Source organism: Macaca nemestrina, chromosome 2 (assembly GCF_043159975.1).
Source record: "Macaca nemestrina isolate mMacNem1 chromosome 2, mMacNem.hap1, whole genome shotgun sequence".
NCBI classification, from domain to species: Eukaryota; Metazoa; Chordata; class Mammalia; order Primates; family Cercopithecidae; genus Macaca; species Macaca nemestrina.
The window spans coordinates 20,963,087-20,978,044 of record NC_092126.1 but is presented as its reverse complement, the minus strand read 5'-3'; the positions used below and the strand labels follow the sequence as shown (position 1 = coordinate 20,978,044).

Sequence of the window (14,958 nt, the reverse complement as noted above, 5' to 3'; positions counted from 1 at the left end):
GACTCCATGGAAACGAGACAGAAAAGGCCACCACCAACCAAAAGTAAGAAGTTTTCCTTGTAAGTTCATCTGCTGGTTGTCAGGAGATATGCGGCCCCTCAGTTCAGGGCAGCCACCAAGTGTAAGTCTGGGAGAGTGTGACTAGTAAATAAATACATTAAAAAATTGTCTTTTTGTTTGTTTTTCCAATTCATTCTTACTTTCAGTCTTTCTTTGCAATTAGCAGAGTTAGAAAACTCATCTTGGTCTTTAACCTATAGCAAATACACTAGTATAATATTTACGGGTATTTTTCTTTTTTATTTGAAAGTCATTGACTTTGCCTAGCACTGTAAGTTAAAGTTCCTCAAAGAGGAATCATTCCCGACTATGTGCAACATCACAAACTTCAGAGTATTCTGGAAATACATTTTAAAAATCACAATAGTTATATTTAAACTTGTAGCAAGGAATGCCATTCTGCCAAAAAATATGAAATCATTTGTTACACTGGCGGCTCAAGAGCATAATAATAAGATATTTATAATAGTTTTATTCTTGCTTTAAACTACTTTGAAATCCAACAAGAAAATGGCAAATATAAAAAAGTTTTTTATTACATAAAAATTAGCAAGACAGGCATATGAAAATTATATTTAAATTTCAAAGGATATTTCTCTCAATTTAATAGTTAAGAGAACTAAAAAGCTATTTAAAGCTATTTCCATAACACTAAAGTTAAGAATGCTTTTTCCATATTTCTATATCAGTATTTAAATGGACGTGCATTAATATAATCACTTTACTCAATATAGATATGGCAGATTATATTTTGATGTATTAATCAAGCTTCCCCCAATATTTCCCTGTACACCCTCACCCTCTTTTATGTAATTAGTTAGACAATTCTGTCATTGCCTAAGAGAAAGCTTGACAGCAGAAAATAGAAAAGTAATCAGTTTTAGACTCCTGCATCTCAAAAAGGCAGCCATCGGGAAACAGAAAAGAGCACCAGAGTTTGGACAAAACTTGACAGATAAGACCCAGGCTACTCAGCCCCAGGCTTAAAGACTACCCAGGCTAAAGGGAAAGCAATGAGAACTCAGAGGTACGGAGACACCAAAGAAGGCAGTTCCTTGCCTAGTCCCCTAGGTTAAGTGTGCCAGTAAGCAGCCTGTCAGCTTATCCAGGGTGTGATACTGGAACATTTCTCCCTTGCCATCTGGCAGGATGCTAAGCTGTATCAGAAGAGAGCCCTGGAGGGACGCTGGAGGACGATGGATCTTGTTTCCTGGCTCCAGTGATGCTCCCGCGTTGCCTTGCTGCGGCAGCTCATAGTAAACAGCACAGGTAGGACCCCGAGAGGTTGGTGCTAACCCCCAGTCAGATCCAGTGGTATCAACTCTGCAGGTAGCTCCCCAGAGAATTCCACGGAGCAACATCTAACTCGGGGTGGCCTCCCCTGGTCCCATGGAGGGTGCTACCCAGCACAACACCCTCAAGTGCTGATTCCCAGCAAGTTCCTGGGCATAGTACCTCACTGTGGAGGGCTTGCCCAGGTCCCCCAGAGGGACACTTCGCTTCAAGTTTCTCCAGCATAGCACCTTACTAATTTTTCTGATCTTTGCAGGAAGGTCAGGACTTCGACCCAGCGTGGGAGTGTCCACTTCTATATTCGTTCCTTTCTTGGGTGCTCTGCCTCAGCCCTAGAAGTTGTGACTTCTTGATGTGCTCTTCCTACATTCTTTAGATTTCTCTTCCCCTCCCTAGTAGATAATACTCATCATAGTTAATAATTCTTTATATTAAACCTTCCCTGTTGAAATTACGGTATGGTTTCTGACTAGACCCTCAATGATACAGATACAGGTTTTAGGAGTGTCCCAGAAGAGCCCATACAGATAGGATTTGGGAATTGGTTTGATTGTGCTCTTGGAACTGAGTCCAGTGCTGAGTTTTGTTTGTTCCTTTGCTTGTTGCCAATAGGACATGGGATGCTAGTAATCCATGGCATGCAGTTGCATCACAATTAATCAGGTTATCATCCTGATGAAGTGCCAACTGAAGCAGGTGCCTTGGAAGCCCAAATAGCTGCTGTTCTTGACTGGCACACAGTAATGAAGAACACAAGGACTATGGCACAGAATGGATTCTTCTGAATGCACTGGAGCACTTACAGAAAGAAAATGACAAGCTTGGGTCCTTTACAGCTCAGTTCAAGTCATGATCTGAGACATGGAAAGATCCCATGATAGCCCTAAAAGAATCCATTGCTTTGTTCTGCTACGGTGCTGATATGGCTGATAATTGAAACTTAATTGAGCAGCTTACCAAATTACAAGGTCGGATGAAGTCACATGTTATCAAATTTCTCATGTGAAAGTTAGAAAAAAAAGAATTCTAAAACTTGGAATAGGAGCGTCTTGTTGAGACCACCCAAGTAAAACTAACAATCCTGAAACCAAGGTCACTCTGAGCAGCCTTCATAGCAATTAAAAATAGCTTTCCATTCTGGGTCTGAGCAGATGAGCCTTTCTTTGCTTGAAAACCCTATGATAACCTAATGTAGGACAAATGTCTTTAAAAGGGATGTTCATTTCCTCATGAGACCCAACACAATGAGGATCAAATCCAAAACTAGGGTCCTATTTCAATATGATCCAGGGGAATTAGTATAAACTGTGACCCAGTAGGAAATAGGAAAAGAATTACAAGATTTTGCTATTACATTTCAGCAGCAACCCAGAGAACATGTGCAGGAGTGGATTCTAAGAAGGATAGGCCAGGAAGGGTAAAACTTATAGCACTACATCAGGCTGAATTCATTGATACGGGTGCATGTACTAGAGATTCCAGATTTCACATGTTAGCTCATGCAGCTGGAGGTAGTTTACTGGTTGTTTGACTAAAACTTGTACTTAACCATGGTCTGTGTTTGATGAGGGTAAAATGTCAGAGCATCTCTGGCATGTGGACGGGGGAATTCAAAGGCTCAGAGAGATGGGCTCATTGGGGTACATTTACCATGTGTGACTTGCACACCCACTCCCCAACCATATTCAGCAAGAACATCCAGAAGCCACTCCTTTCACTGAGGCATTGAGACATACATTGGAGAGGAGAGCACTAGCATCCTTGATAAGCCCTGTGGTTGCTCTCCTTTGGAGGCCAGGTATGACACCAAACGATACATGATTTCAATGTATCCAGTTGGCAGGGGCCAACTGACAGCACTTGACCACCAATAGCAAACTGAGAACATCTTTCATAAAGGGAAGTGGGGAGGTACTATTATTTAGAATGCTTAGCCAACAGAGATCTTTAGTGGTGGTTAGTTGACTAGGGTGTTCCTGGAAAAGAAACAGATGGTCTGCCTATTAAAGTATTCCTTGATCAGTTTAACAGAAAAGAATATCTAGGTGTGGTAGACAGAAACCTGCCCTAAGTTGCCATTGCTACAGTGGAGAGTTACAGCCTCTCACACAGTTTCCAGATGCAAGTCAATTCAAAGACTCAGAGCCCCTTGATTAAGTGGAAAGCTGGGACCCCTTGAGGAAGGGCCCTGAAACATTACTACAAGTGCACACTATAAATCTTCCTCCAAAGGAAAATTGCAGCCATTTACTAGAGTGACTGTTTACTGGGGAAAAGGAAATACACAGGCTTTCAGCGAATACTAGACACTGGTTGCAAATTGACATCAAGATTCCTAGAGTCTTACAATATTACTGTGGTACACCATTTTTAATGATTTTTTTGCTTTGGGATGTTTTGGGTAGGGATGGGGGTTAGTTAAATGGATTATGAGCCCAATGGGCCCAGTTGGTCCGTTTAACTTGTGATATTTCTCTTCAGTATCTGGATATTCAGTTGGAATTGCCACAACTGGCAGCTGACAGCATGCCCCATTGGTTCTTTGAATCTAGAGCAAGACAATGTTTATGTTTTGCTCGTGGATGTATCTCAAGTCCCTAGAATAGCATCTGGCACATAGTAGGCACCTAATAATTATATGTCAAGTGAGTGAATGAATGAATAAACCACAAAAGATATACAATTTTAGACTTCAAAATAATGTTGGCTTTCATGTCCAAAAGTCTTCTGCACTTCTTTGTCTAAAAAATATTTTTTTATTAACCATATATAACAGAGCCTTCAAGTTGCTTATTTCTAGACATATTTCTGTCAATAATTAATAGCCATTTTTAGCATTATTTTCTCAGTGCTAGAAGTCACTGAGATTTACAAATAGAAAGTTTTAATAACTCTGGATTTTGTGTGGTTTTGACTTTCACTCTCTGAAAGGTCCTACTTTCAACCTAGCATCCTCAGAATTAATGGATGGGCACAATTTTCCTTTTTCTTTCCTATAGTAAAGCTGCTTACAAGCAAAGAATCCTAACTCTGTCTCCACTTTCACCCCTGCAGAAGGGCCATTTGTGTTGAAGTTTGGTTTTGGTTGGGCACTAACAGTAAGAGAGGATGTTAGGAATCATAGGAAAAATCCTATATATTTGCTCTTTTACCCTACTACCTTCCCAGCTCTGCTGCTAAACTAGTGTCCCCACATGTACGTAGTTGGGGAGGATAAGAACAAGTACTCAACTTAAAGTCCTATAAAATAGTTCTTCAGCAATATTAGCACCAAACTTGCATTTAAGATGAAAAAGAAATAAAAAGCTAGAACACTGACCTGTGTGATATAGATTATTTTGTGCAGCTGAATTAATATCTGCTGAATAGGATCGCTGATCTGACGTACTTTCCTCTGGGACACAGCAATTCCTGCTGATGCTGTGGGTGATAAATTTTGTAGTTAGTCAAGTTCTCTTTCAAATGTTATATTAATGAAAAAATTAAGTAAAATTCTAACAATAATTTTAAAGTAAAGACTTCCCCTTATCAGTGAGACAATATGCAGAGACCCTGTAGTACTTCAATATTTTATGACATGGAATAAACAATATCTTCCTTTTACTTCTCAGACTTCTAAGTAACACAATGATATTACCTGTAATAACATCTGAAAGACTGCTTAGTGCTTGGACATTTTGCTGGCATTACAGCAGGCTGCCATCAGGAGTCAGCAGTGCCTTAGATACAGTGGCCACTGAAAAGCCAGGCTTCAGACATGTATAGTTAAGAGGCTATCAGGCTTTTAAATTTTAAATTCATTATGCCCTCCATGACATATTTTAAGACTAATTTTATCAAAACTATGAAATGTATACACTGAATAGACATTCTTACAGAGCAAAAAAAGAAAATTTCTTTTAGCTAGAATTAAATAACTTTCAAATCTGTGATTATTACAAATTATAATTTTCACCTAGATTTCTCTCCAAGTCTAAGTGGGGCACATTTATAATCTATCCTGAATTCTCATCATACAGCCACACCACCTTCACAGTTTTCAGACTAATTTGGCGTCAAATTGTATGTGAGCTGCTTTTCCAGCGTCCTCTGTCATAGCCACAAACAGTCTGTTTTTAACCTGAGGACTATACAACTATTTAAAGGAATGGCTTTTGTCTCTAGATTACCTACAAGGCCACCTCTGCCTCTTTTCACTCACAGAACCACACTGGATAAAACAAAAAGAGACTTCAGATACGTGATGTGCATTGTCTTCCTTCCCTTCTCTTCCTTCTCTTTTTCTTTCCCTTCCTCCCCTTAACCGAGAATGTGCTTTCTGCAATAAAACTTTTCTTGCCAATTTCCTTTAAAAAAAAAAAAAGTTGAAAGTTCCAAAGACCCTCTTTTCTTCCCTTCACACATTGAGCCACTATGAAGTTAAACATGAAGATAGTCATTGCTTTAACAACAGCTAAGCATTTTTAAAAATGCTTCTTTTATAAGCACTTTCTAAGAAAGCTTGCATATTTTACCATAAATATTTTGTTTTCAAGACATTTAAAGAGAACGTTCAATGTAGTCATTTAAAAGAGTCAACTTGTTTTATTATAAGCATATGAAAATGTATAAAGACATAAAATGCAAAAAAGAATAAAATATAAACATTCAAAGAAATACTGCTTTCTTTACAGATATCTTTACTGAGTTAGTTTATAATTTAGCACAAGAAATAATCTAGTTCTAGCTCATCTCCAATTAATACCTTGTTTAAATGTTTGAAATTTAAAGAGTCTATATCCCATGGACACAATGTTTACTCCTTTTAATATCAATTATTTGATTATTAATATGAGGTTTAATAAATACCCTTGGGATAAAAATATAAAGAGGCAAATAGAAAGAGTTAATGTAGCTCTAAAATAGAAAACAGAGAGCTGGATTGTCTGCTCCATCTTGTGGAGATGGTCAAGTGTACACATGCCATATTTTCTACAGTGGTGATTCTTGGAGAAATAATTCTTAAAATATAACTGTTTGTCTAGACCCAAACCAAATACTAGACACTGTGTAACATGACCAAGTTGATGTTGCTACAGAAAAATTAACTTTGCATTTTCTGAAAATGGAGAGCTTGGTTTTTTAAAATCATTTTTATACAAACTACTTTATGTTTTTGATTTCTAGATGTAACATTCATAGGTAATGAGCTAAAATCTCACAGCATGGCAGAGAGTTCTTAGGTCTGTGACGACATTTTGAATGGGATATCACATAGGTTTGACTCTACCTTGCCACAAGAATGTGCCCATCTGTGGCCCTAAATACAAAAACAAAGAGTTAGCTAGAATGTCTGCCTTCTGAATTAATCAACTATCCAATTTTTTTAACTTAAAAATTATTTTTCTTGAGACCTTTTGACCACTACCCTCACAATCCCAAAACATCCTTGACTTTTGGAAATACTTTTGATTACTTAGTTATTAAAAAATAAAGTTAAAAATATTTAATTACACATGCTCCTATAAAAACAAGCAAGCAAGCAAACAAAAATGTTAGTATTACAAATGAGAAATGAGATTCAAGGCTCCTAGGAGCCACCATCCATCACAGCCACCTCCCCAGAAATAACTTGTGATATCAGAGTGGTGTGTTGACTTCCACTCACTTTTCTATCCATTTACATACATAAATGTATACTTCAAAATGGTACTTTTCAAACCATACTTGAGTCCTGAAGCCAATGTTAATGAGTCACGATCAGCATTTTGAAAAATGATATCAAATGAATTGGAACTAGATTTTAAAATTTCAGAGTACATTGGAAGGGTCCACTCAGTCAAGATGTAAAACGTGTTTTCTATTGATAGTCATTTCCAAGCATTTGAAAGCTACTATTATGGAAAATCTACAGTAGTCTGTCCGTTCTCCCTTCCTCCTTTCCTCTCTTTCTCCCTTGCACTCTTCCTCCCTTCTTTCCTCCCTCCTTCCTTCCCTTCCTTTGTAAACAAATGGTGACACATCACATCACATAAACTGTTGTACAACTTGTTTTTTTCACTTTTTTCACAGTCTATCATGGAGATTGTTTATTATCAACATGTGCTGTTCTAGCCCATTCTCTGTACCACTGAAGACCACTATGTGTCCTGGATGCACTGTAGTTTACATAGCCACTTCTGTCTTAGTGGACACTTAGTTTGCTTTCACTTTCTCATGATAATAAGTGCTGCTGCAGTGAATATACACCGGCTGCCTCACTGTGCATAAGTACAAGAGTTCTTTTAGGGTAGACACAGTGAAGTGAAATAGCTGGACCCGAGAATACATTGTAGCAAATACATTTTTAGGTGGCTGAGTCAATTTACACTCTGATCAGAAAAGAATCCATTTTTCTACACCTCAGTCAACATTATATATTATCAAACTTTTCCGCTGTGCCAATCTGATTGTTTTTTGTATTTATCTAAATGCTAGTGTGGTTGCTGTACTTCTTTGGTAAATTTCTTGCTTGTATCCATAGTTCTTTGTTCTTACTGATTTGTAAATGCTCTTTAGATATTCTGAATACTCATCCTTTCATTGAATTTTTTAAAAATTGAGACAGGGTCTCACTCTGTCACTCAGGCTGGAGTGCAGTGGCATGATCACAGTTCACTGCAGCCTCTGCCTCCTGGGCTCAAGCAGTCCTTCTGCCTCAGCCTCCCAAGTAGCTAAGACCACAGGCATGCACCACCATACTCAGCTTTTATATTCTTAGTAGAGACAGGGTTTTACCACATTGGACAAGCTCGTCTCGAACTAGGGTTTTACCACATTGGATAGGTTCATCTCGAACTCCTGGCCTCAAGTGATCCACCCACCTCGGCCTCCCAAAGTGTATTTTTATTCTTCATTTAAAGGTTATTAACTACCAAGCATTTGGCAAGTATTAGCCATATCATTTTATCTAGCTTTAAAAACATTCTCTCTCAGTAAATCTTTTAGATTAGCCCACTGAAAATACTACACTTCCTAACTGTTCACCAAAAAAAAAAAAAAAGAAAAAAAAAAGCAGTATATATTTATATTACCAATTTTGTACTGAGAATATTTGTATTAAAACAATTTTTTATTAAAAAGACATCTATGAGGCTGATCACAGTTCATGTGCAATGTCAGTCATACATAATATGCCCATCATCCATGATTAATATCTATGTGGTATTTCCTACTGCAAAAATATATACACAATATTTGGTCTCCTTAAAATTTAAGTAAAATCAAAGTTTAAAATATTGGGATACTTTGCATTCTTTTACAGTTTTTATTAAAATAGTAAATTTGACTAGTGTTTTAGAACTTAGAAGGAAACTACAAAATTTCTTATAAGAGGCAATTTACTTAAAAGCGTCAAAAAGTCATTACATAATTATATTTGCTGGCTTACTCTGTGGCAAGCATGACACTAAAGAGCTATTTGTTTCTCCTTTGCAGAGTTAGGTCAGAGGACTTGCAAGAAGAGCAGTCCTTCTTTTTTAGCAGGGACTTGGGTGAGATACTGGGAGGTGTTTTACGTATTTTGTCTCCTTTAAATCCACGGAGGAGACTAAATGAGTAAAACACCTCCCAGTGCGTGTAAACTGTCTGCTCCTTTGTTGGTGTAGATTCTATCCCCATTTTACAGATGAGGAGACTGAGTGCGATGGTCTAAATGCTTCTGAACCACCAAAATTCACAGGTTGAAATCCTAATCCCCAAGGCAATGGCATTTGGAGGAAGTGAGCTTGGGAGGTGATTAGGTCATAAGGGCGGAGGCCTCATGAATGGAATCAGCACCATTGTAAAAGAGGCCAGAGGGAGGTGGTTACCCCGTTCTACCATGCAAGGACACAGCCAGAAGGCGCCTCTGGTTACTGCAAATACAAAACAATATCTCCTTCCCATCCTGAAATATTATTTCTCTTATTAAAAGGATTGCTACTTTTAACATGATGTTCTACCTATCTCTCTTAACATTTAATTAACTATTTTTGGAAAGCACGTAGATATAATAAGCTGGAAGCATTAGGTCTTTACAGCTATTGCTGTGCACTATATTCTGCTTTAGTATCTCATTGCATAATAAAATAGCCAAGTTAGTTGCCCATCTCTGGTGCTTTGACACTTGATTTATACTATATGTCCATTCTGTTGAAACTATAATTCACAATATACACTTTGAAGCTGTTAATAACTACAAATGAAACCCAGAAAAGCGGGTTATACTGTATTCTCCCAGTTGACCAAAACATGGTATCAATATATTATTTTTCTGAATTCCCTCAGCTAAGAATCAGGAACTTTTGGACAACAGGAGGAAAAAAAGGTTAAGAAAGGAAATCCGTGAAGAAGCAAAAAAATATAGTTTTCATGAATGGGGGGCCAAAACATACATGAGCTTCTCTACATTGGACCAACAGTCTTGTCAAACTACAATACAAATTTACTCTCACCTCTTAACTATCATAACAATGAAATAAAGTAACATAATTGTAGTTCAAATCTATAAATGTTCAGCAATCAATCCCTGTGTCCCTGGTTAGATGAAGAATCTTGAACTCATAAGGATTTCATGGAAGGTTCACCCAGACAGCCATGGATGTGGGATAAAGAGCAGATTCAAATGTTATATTTGAGAAGACCAGGAAGAATTAGAAGGCCTTCAATAGCACAGGAAATGTATTGGGTGTGAGGGAAGTTGTGTGTGAGTGTGGGTTCTTAGGAGAAGGAATAATTCCAGCCAAGGGCGAAGTCAGCTAAGTGACAGCTGCAACTGAAGAACAGCAAGCTGTTCCGTTTAGCTGGTGTGCAGCACAATAAAAAAAAGTACAGTGTGTAAACAGCTGAAGAGGTAGCCAGGGACCACACACGATGGTGAGGAGAAATAAGGCTGATTTTATTTCAGGAGAGGTGATCTCACTGGAAGAGGCTCAAACGGTTGAAGTCAGAGGCCTGGCTTGCATTGTCTCTCTGCTAGGTACTAGCAATATGGTTTTCGGAAAGTCACAACATCTTTGAGCCTTAGTTTCTTCATCTGAAATGGGAGCATGGTAAAAATGGGACTAGCACCAAGGGTGCTGAGGTCATACATGTTGTGGGGTAAATCAATCTACAGTGCCCTGTAGCTGTTTCCACGTGGGGAGCATGAGCCAAGGACTGCTGAAACTTGGGACTGAGACACTGGAAATATGATGTTCCATCAGAAGAGAGAGGGAAGTGACAGAGGAGATGGTGCATGGATGATGGATACTTCTCAACACAGACCAGCAGACCATTCTATAATCAGACAAAAATTGTTTGGAAGGAGCTTGGCAGTCTAGGCCTAGATGCCCCTGCTACCCCAGCCTCCAGTGGAGTTCTCACGGAATGGCAGGAAGCTGAGTCAAAGCATCAGCTCCTTTCACCTCTGGGTGATCAGACAACAAACTTCCTTTCATTTGAAACTTCAGGAACAAGCTGTTTAAAGGCCAGACGCAAGGCTGCTTTGAAGTCCTTAACTCTTGAATTCCGGCTGAGCCTCTTTCATGTAATGTGTCTTATATTTCTATAATGGGTAATGTCACAGTATATTTAACTAACAATCTACACCAATAAAGGAGCAGACAGTTTACAGGCCTGTAGTGTTAGAGGTTAACCTGCTGAAATTAATATACTGGTATGATTTTACACCCAGTCAAGAACTTGATCACAAAAATGATATCATTTTATTACCCTATAGAAGTTCTACCAGTCTTATGCTTAATTTAGCAATCTTATTTCAGCTTTTTTTACTTGCCTAACTACATAAATCTCTGTTCTTCAAATGCTCTTGAATCAGGTTTTTTGTCTTCCACCTGGTTCTATCATTAATGGATTGAAAAAACTCAGACACTTGCTAAAGAATAACTTTAAGAATTGTGCTTTTGCACCCCAATATAAAAAATAATAAGTAGTTATATAAATAGAAAAATTTTTAATTGACACACTATATGAAACATCCCAGATAAATGACTGAATCCATACTGAGCAGAGTCAATTAAGAATGAACAAGGTTCCAGCTATAGTGGAGGGCAGGCAGGTAGCCCAGAGAGAAGAAAGAGGCCTTTTGCTTTCAGGAGAGGGTAGTGCTGTAGCAACCATTATAGAATGGTTTGGACACAGCCTTAGTTATATCATCATTTTTCTTGAAGAAAGGGAATTAACAGAAGCTTAATGACTGGTTCAATGATTAATATTCCCTTATGGTTTAAATGTACTCTGAGATCCTTAAAAAAAAAATACTCCCCAGACAGGAGCCAACACATGGATAGAATCTTAGCTACTGGTGCTTACATTTCCACACAGAAATAATTTGGTTAGATGTCCATATGTATGTCCAAAATGGTATGGCTCATGTGTAAAAGACTCCACATTAACCTAAGGTCTTTGATATCCAGGTTTCATCTTCTTATGATTGGCTCTTCTGTCACCATCCTCAATCCTCAAATTGGTCAATGCAACAAACTAATTCAAAGCATATTTGTAAATACTTTTAACATATTTTTAAAATCCACTATAAATTACTAATAACTAATTACTAATTTGGAATTTGAGGGTGATGTTTTTCTCTATAATTATTTTGTACACCATGCTACAATTATCACCCAAGTCATGCTGACCTATCTCCCTTTACACCTACCAGAGAGTGGGATACCGTTCAACCCTTACTTCCTTTAGCCTTTCCCCCAGGCAGAAACTCAAACGGCACAAGTGTGAACTGCTGTTTAACAGCTGATATGCAATTTGGATTTAGGCTTGAATTGGAACCACCAGTAACTTTTGTAAGATGAGTATCCCTTTGAAAACACATTACGCTACAATGACCATGAAAAAAATCTACATCTCCAAGAAGCATCCTCCTGGGACCTTATACAGAGTCGTTTGGCACCTCCCTTGGTATGAAGAATGAGAAAGCAAATAATCATTGGTAAAGGAAATTTCTTATCTCAATCTGAAATCTAAAAAACATATATGTATATATTTTAATATAATAAAATAAGTTTAAATAAAAATAAAATATTTTAAAAGTCTAATATATAAAACAATCAGTGATTCCCTCACTGCTTCAGATTACTTATGCAGTTGCTCTCAATACAATAGCAAAGACAAACAAGAGTTTATACAGTGATGGCCTAAATCAGTTACTCAATAAATAGTTTCTAAGGGCCTGATCTCAGAGGAAATACTCAAGATATTTATAGGCATACCTCATTTCATTGCACCTTATTTTATTGCATTTCAAAGATGTTGCTTTTTTTTTTTTTTAAAAGAAATTGAAGTGTTGTGTCAATTCTGCATTGAGCAGGGCTACTGGCCCCATTTTTCCAGTAGCATGCATTTACTTCATGCCTCTGTGTCACATTTTGGTAATTCTTGCAATATTTCAAACATTTTCATTATTAGATCTGTTGTGATGATCTGTGATGACTGATCATGGATGTTACCATTGTAATTGTTTTGGGGCACCACAAACTGCACTCATATAAGATAGTAAACTGAATGGATGGACATTGTGTGTACTCCGACTGTCGCAGCAACCAGCCATTCCCCCATCTCTCCCTTCTTTGTAGGCCTTCCTATTCCCTGAGACACAATAATACTGAGATTACGCTAGTTAATAATCCTACAATGGCCTCTAATTGTTCAAGTGGAAAAAAGAGTCACATGTCTCTTACTTTCAATCAAAAGGCAGAAATGATAAAATTTAGTGAGGAAGGCATGTCAAAAGCCAAGAAACCAGAAAGCTAGGCCTCTTGCATCAAATAGTTAGCCAAGCTGTGAATGCAGAGAAAAAGTTTTTGTAGAAAATTAGAAGTGCTACTATAGTGAACACATGAATAATAACAATGACAGCCTTATTGCTTATATGGAGAAAGATTTAGAAGCTAAAAGATCAAACCTGCCACAACATTCCCTTAAGCCAAAACCAAATCCAGAGGAAGGCCCCAACTCTCTTCAACTCTGTGAAGTCTGAGAGAGGTGAGAGAGCTACAGAAGGAAAGTTGGAAGTAGCAGATGTTGGTTCATGCAGTTTAAGGAGAGAAGTCATTTCCATAACATAAAAGTATAAGGTGAAGCAGCAAATACTGATATAGAAGCTGTAACAGGATAAGATCTTATTATGATCCAGCTAAGATAACTGATGAAGATGGCTACACTAAACAATAGATTTTCAAGGTAGACGAAACAGCCTTTTGTTGCAAGAAGATACCACCTAGGATTTTCATAGCTAGGGAGGAGAAGTCAAAGCCTGGCTTCAAAGTACAGGCTTACTCTCTTGTTAGGAGCTAATGCAACAGGTAATCTTAGGTTCAAGCCAATGCTCATTGACCATTCCAAAAATACTAGGCTAGGGCCCTTAAGAATTTGACTAAATCTATTCTGCCTATGCTCTATAAATAAAACAACAAAGCCTGGATGACAGCAGTCTGTTTATTGAATATTTTAAGCCAACTCTTGAGATCTACTGCTCTGAAATAAAGATTCCCATCAAATATTGATATTCATTGACAAAATACTTGGTCATCTAACAGCTGTGATGAGGAGGTACAGGATATTAATGTTGTTTTCTTTTTCTTTTTCTTTTTTAAGACGGAGTCTCACTCTGTCACCCAGGCTGGAGTGCAGTGGCATGATCTGGGCTCACTGCAAGCTCCACTTCCCAGGTTCACACCATTCTCCTGCCTCAGCCTCCCGAGTAGCTGGGACTACAGGCACCCATCACCTCGCCCAGCTAATTTTTTGTATTTTTAGTAAGGATGGGGTTTCACCATGTTAGCAAGTATGGTATCAATCTCCTGACCTTATGATCCGCCAACCTTGGCCTCCCAAAGTGCTGAGATTACAGGCGTGACCCACCACACCTGGCTATTAATGTTGTTTTCATGTATGCTAACACAACATCCATTCTTCAGCCCAATGATCAAAGAGTCATTTTGACTTTCAAGTCCTATTATTTCAGAAATTCATTTCATAAGGCTATAGCTGCCATAGATAGTGATTCCTCTGATGAATCTATGCAAAGTCTATTGAAAGCCTCCCAGAAAGGATTCACTATTCTAGATGCCATTAAAAACATTTATGCATTTTAGCTCCAGATCAACTCCAAGAACAAACTAGGAATCCTGAGAGGACTCACAGACCCTCTGAAGGAAGCAGACTGCTCCTGCAGGACGTGGGAGACATCCCAAATGCTCAGCAGCAGCAAGATCTGCCCAAGGAGAGTCTGAGCTCAGGTATAGCTCTGCCCCCAACGGATGGCCCTTTCCTACCCACTCTGGTAGTGGAAGACAAAGGACGTATAATCTTGGGAGTTCTAGGGCCCTGCCCACTGCCAGTCCCTCTCCATACTACCATAGCTGATGCTCTTTGGAAAACACCACCTCCTGGGAGGAGGCCAACCAGCACAAAAATAGAACATTAAACCACCAAAGCTAAGAACCCTCATGGAGTCCATTGCAACCCCCGCCCCGCCACCTCCACCAGAACAGGCACTGGCATCCACGGCTGAGAGACCCATAGACGGTTCACATCACAGAACTCTGTGCAGCAAACCCTCAGTACCATCCTGGAGCTGGGTAGACTTGC

General features: G+C 38.5%; 1 protein-coding gene across 17 annotated transcripts in view; it reads right to left on the bottom strand.

The window, feature by feature from the left end:
- LOC105488951 (NIMA related kinase 10) overlaps positions 1–14,958 on the bottom strand; it is a 271,931-nt gene that overhangs the window by 26,790 nt on the left and 230,183 nt on the right. For 11 of the 17 annotated variants that reach the window (XM_071090789.1, XM_071090797.1, XM_071090790.1 and 8 more), the window contains 2 exons: positions 6,623–6,652; positions 4,673–4,773 (listed from right to left, as the gene is read on the bottom strand). In XM_071090789.1, the coding sequence (XP_070946890.1) occupies positions 4,673–4,773; positions 6,623–6,652 (131 nt within the window). The remainder of the gene's footprint in view (positions 1–4,672; positions 4,774–6,622; positions 6,653–14,958) is intronic. The other 6 variants (XM_071090798.1, XM_011753496.3, XM_071090801.1 and 3 more) reach the window with 1 other exon arrangement.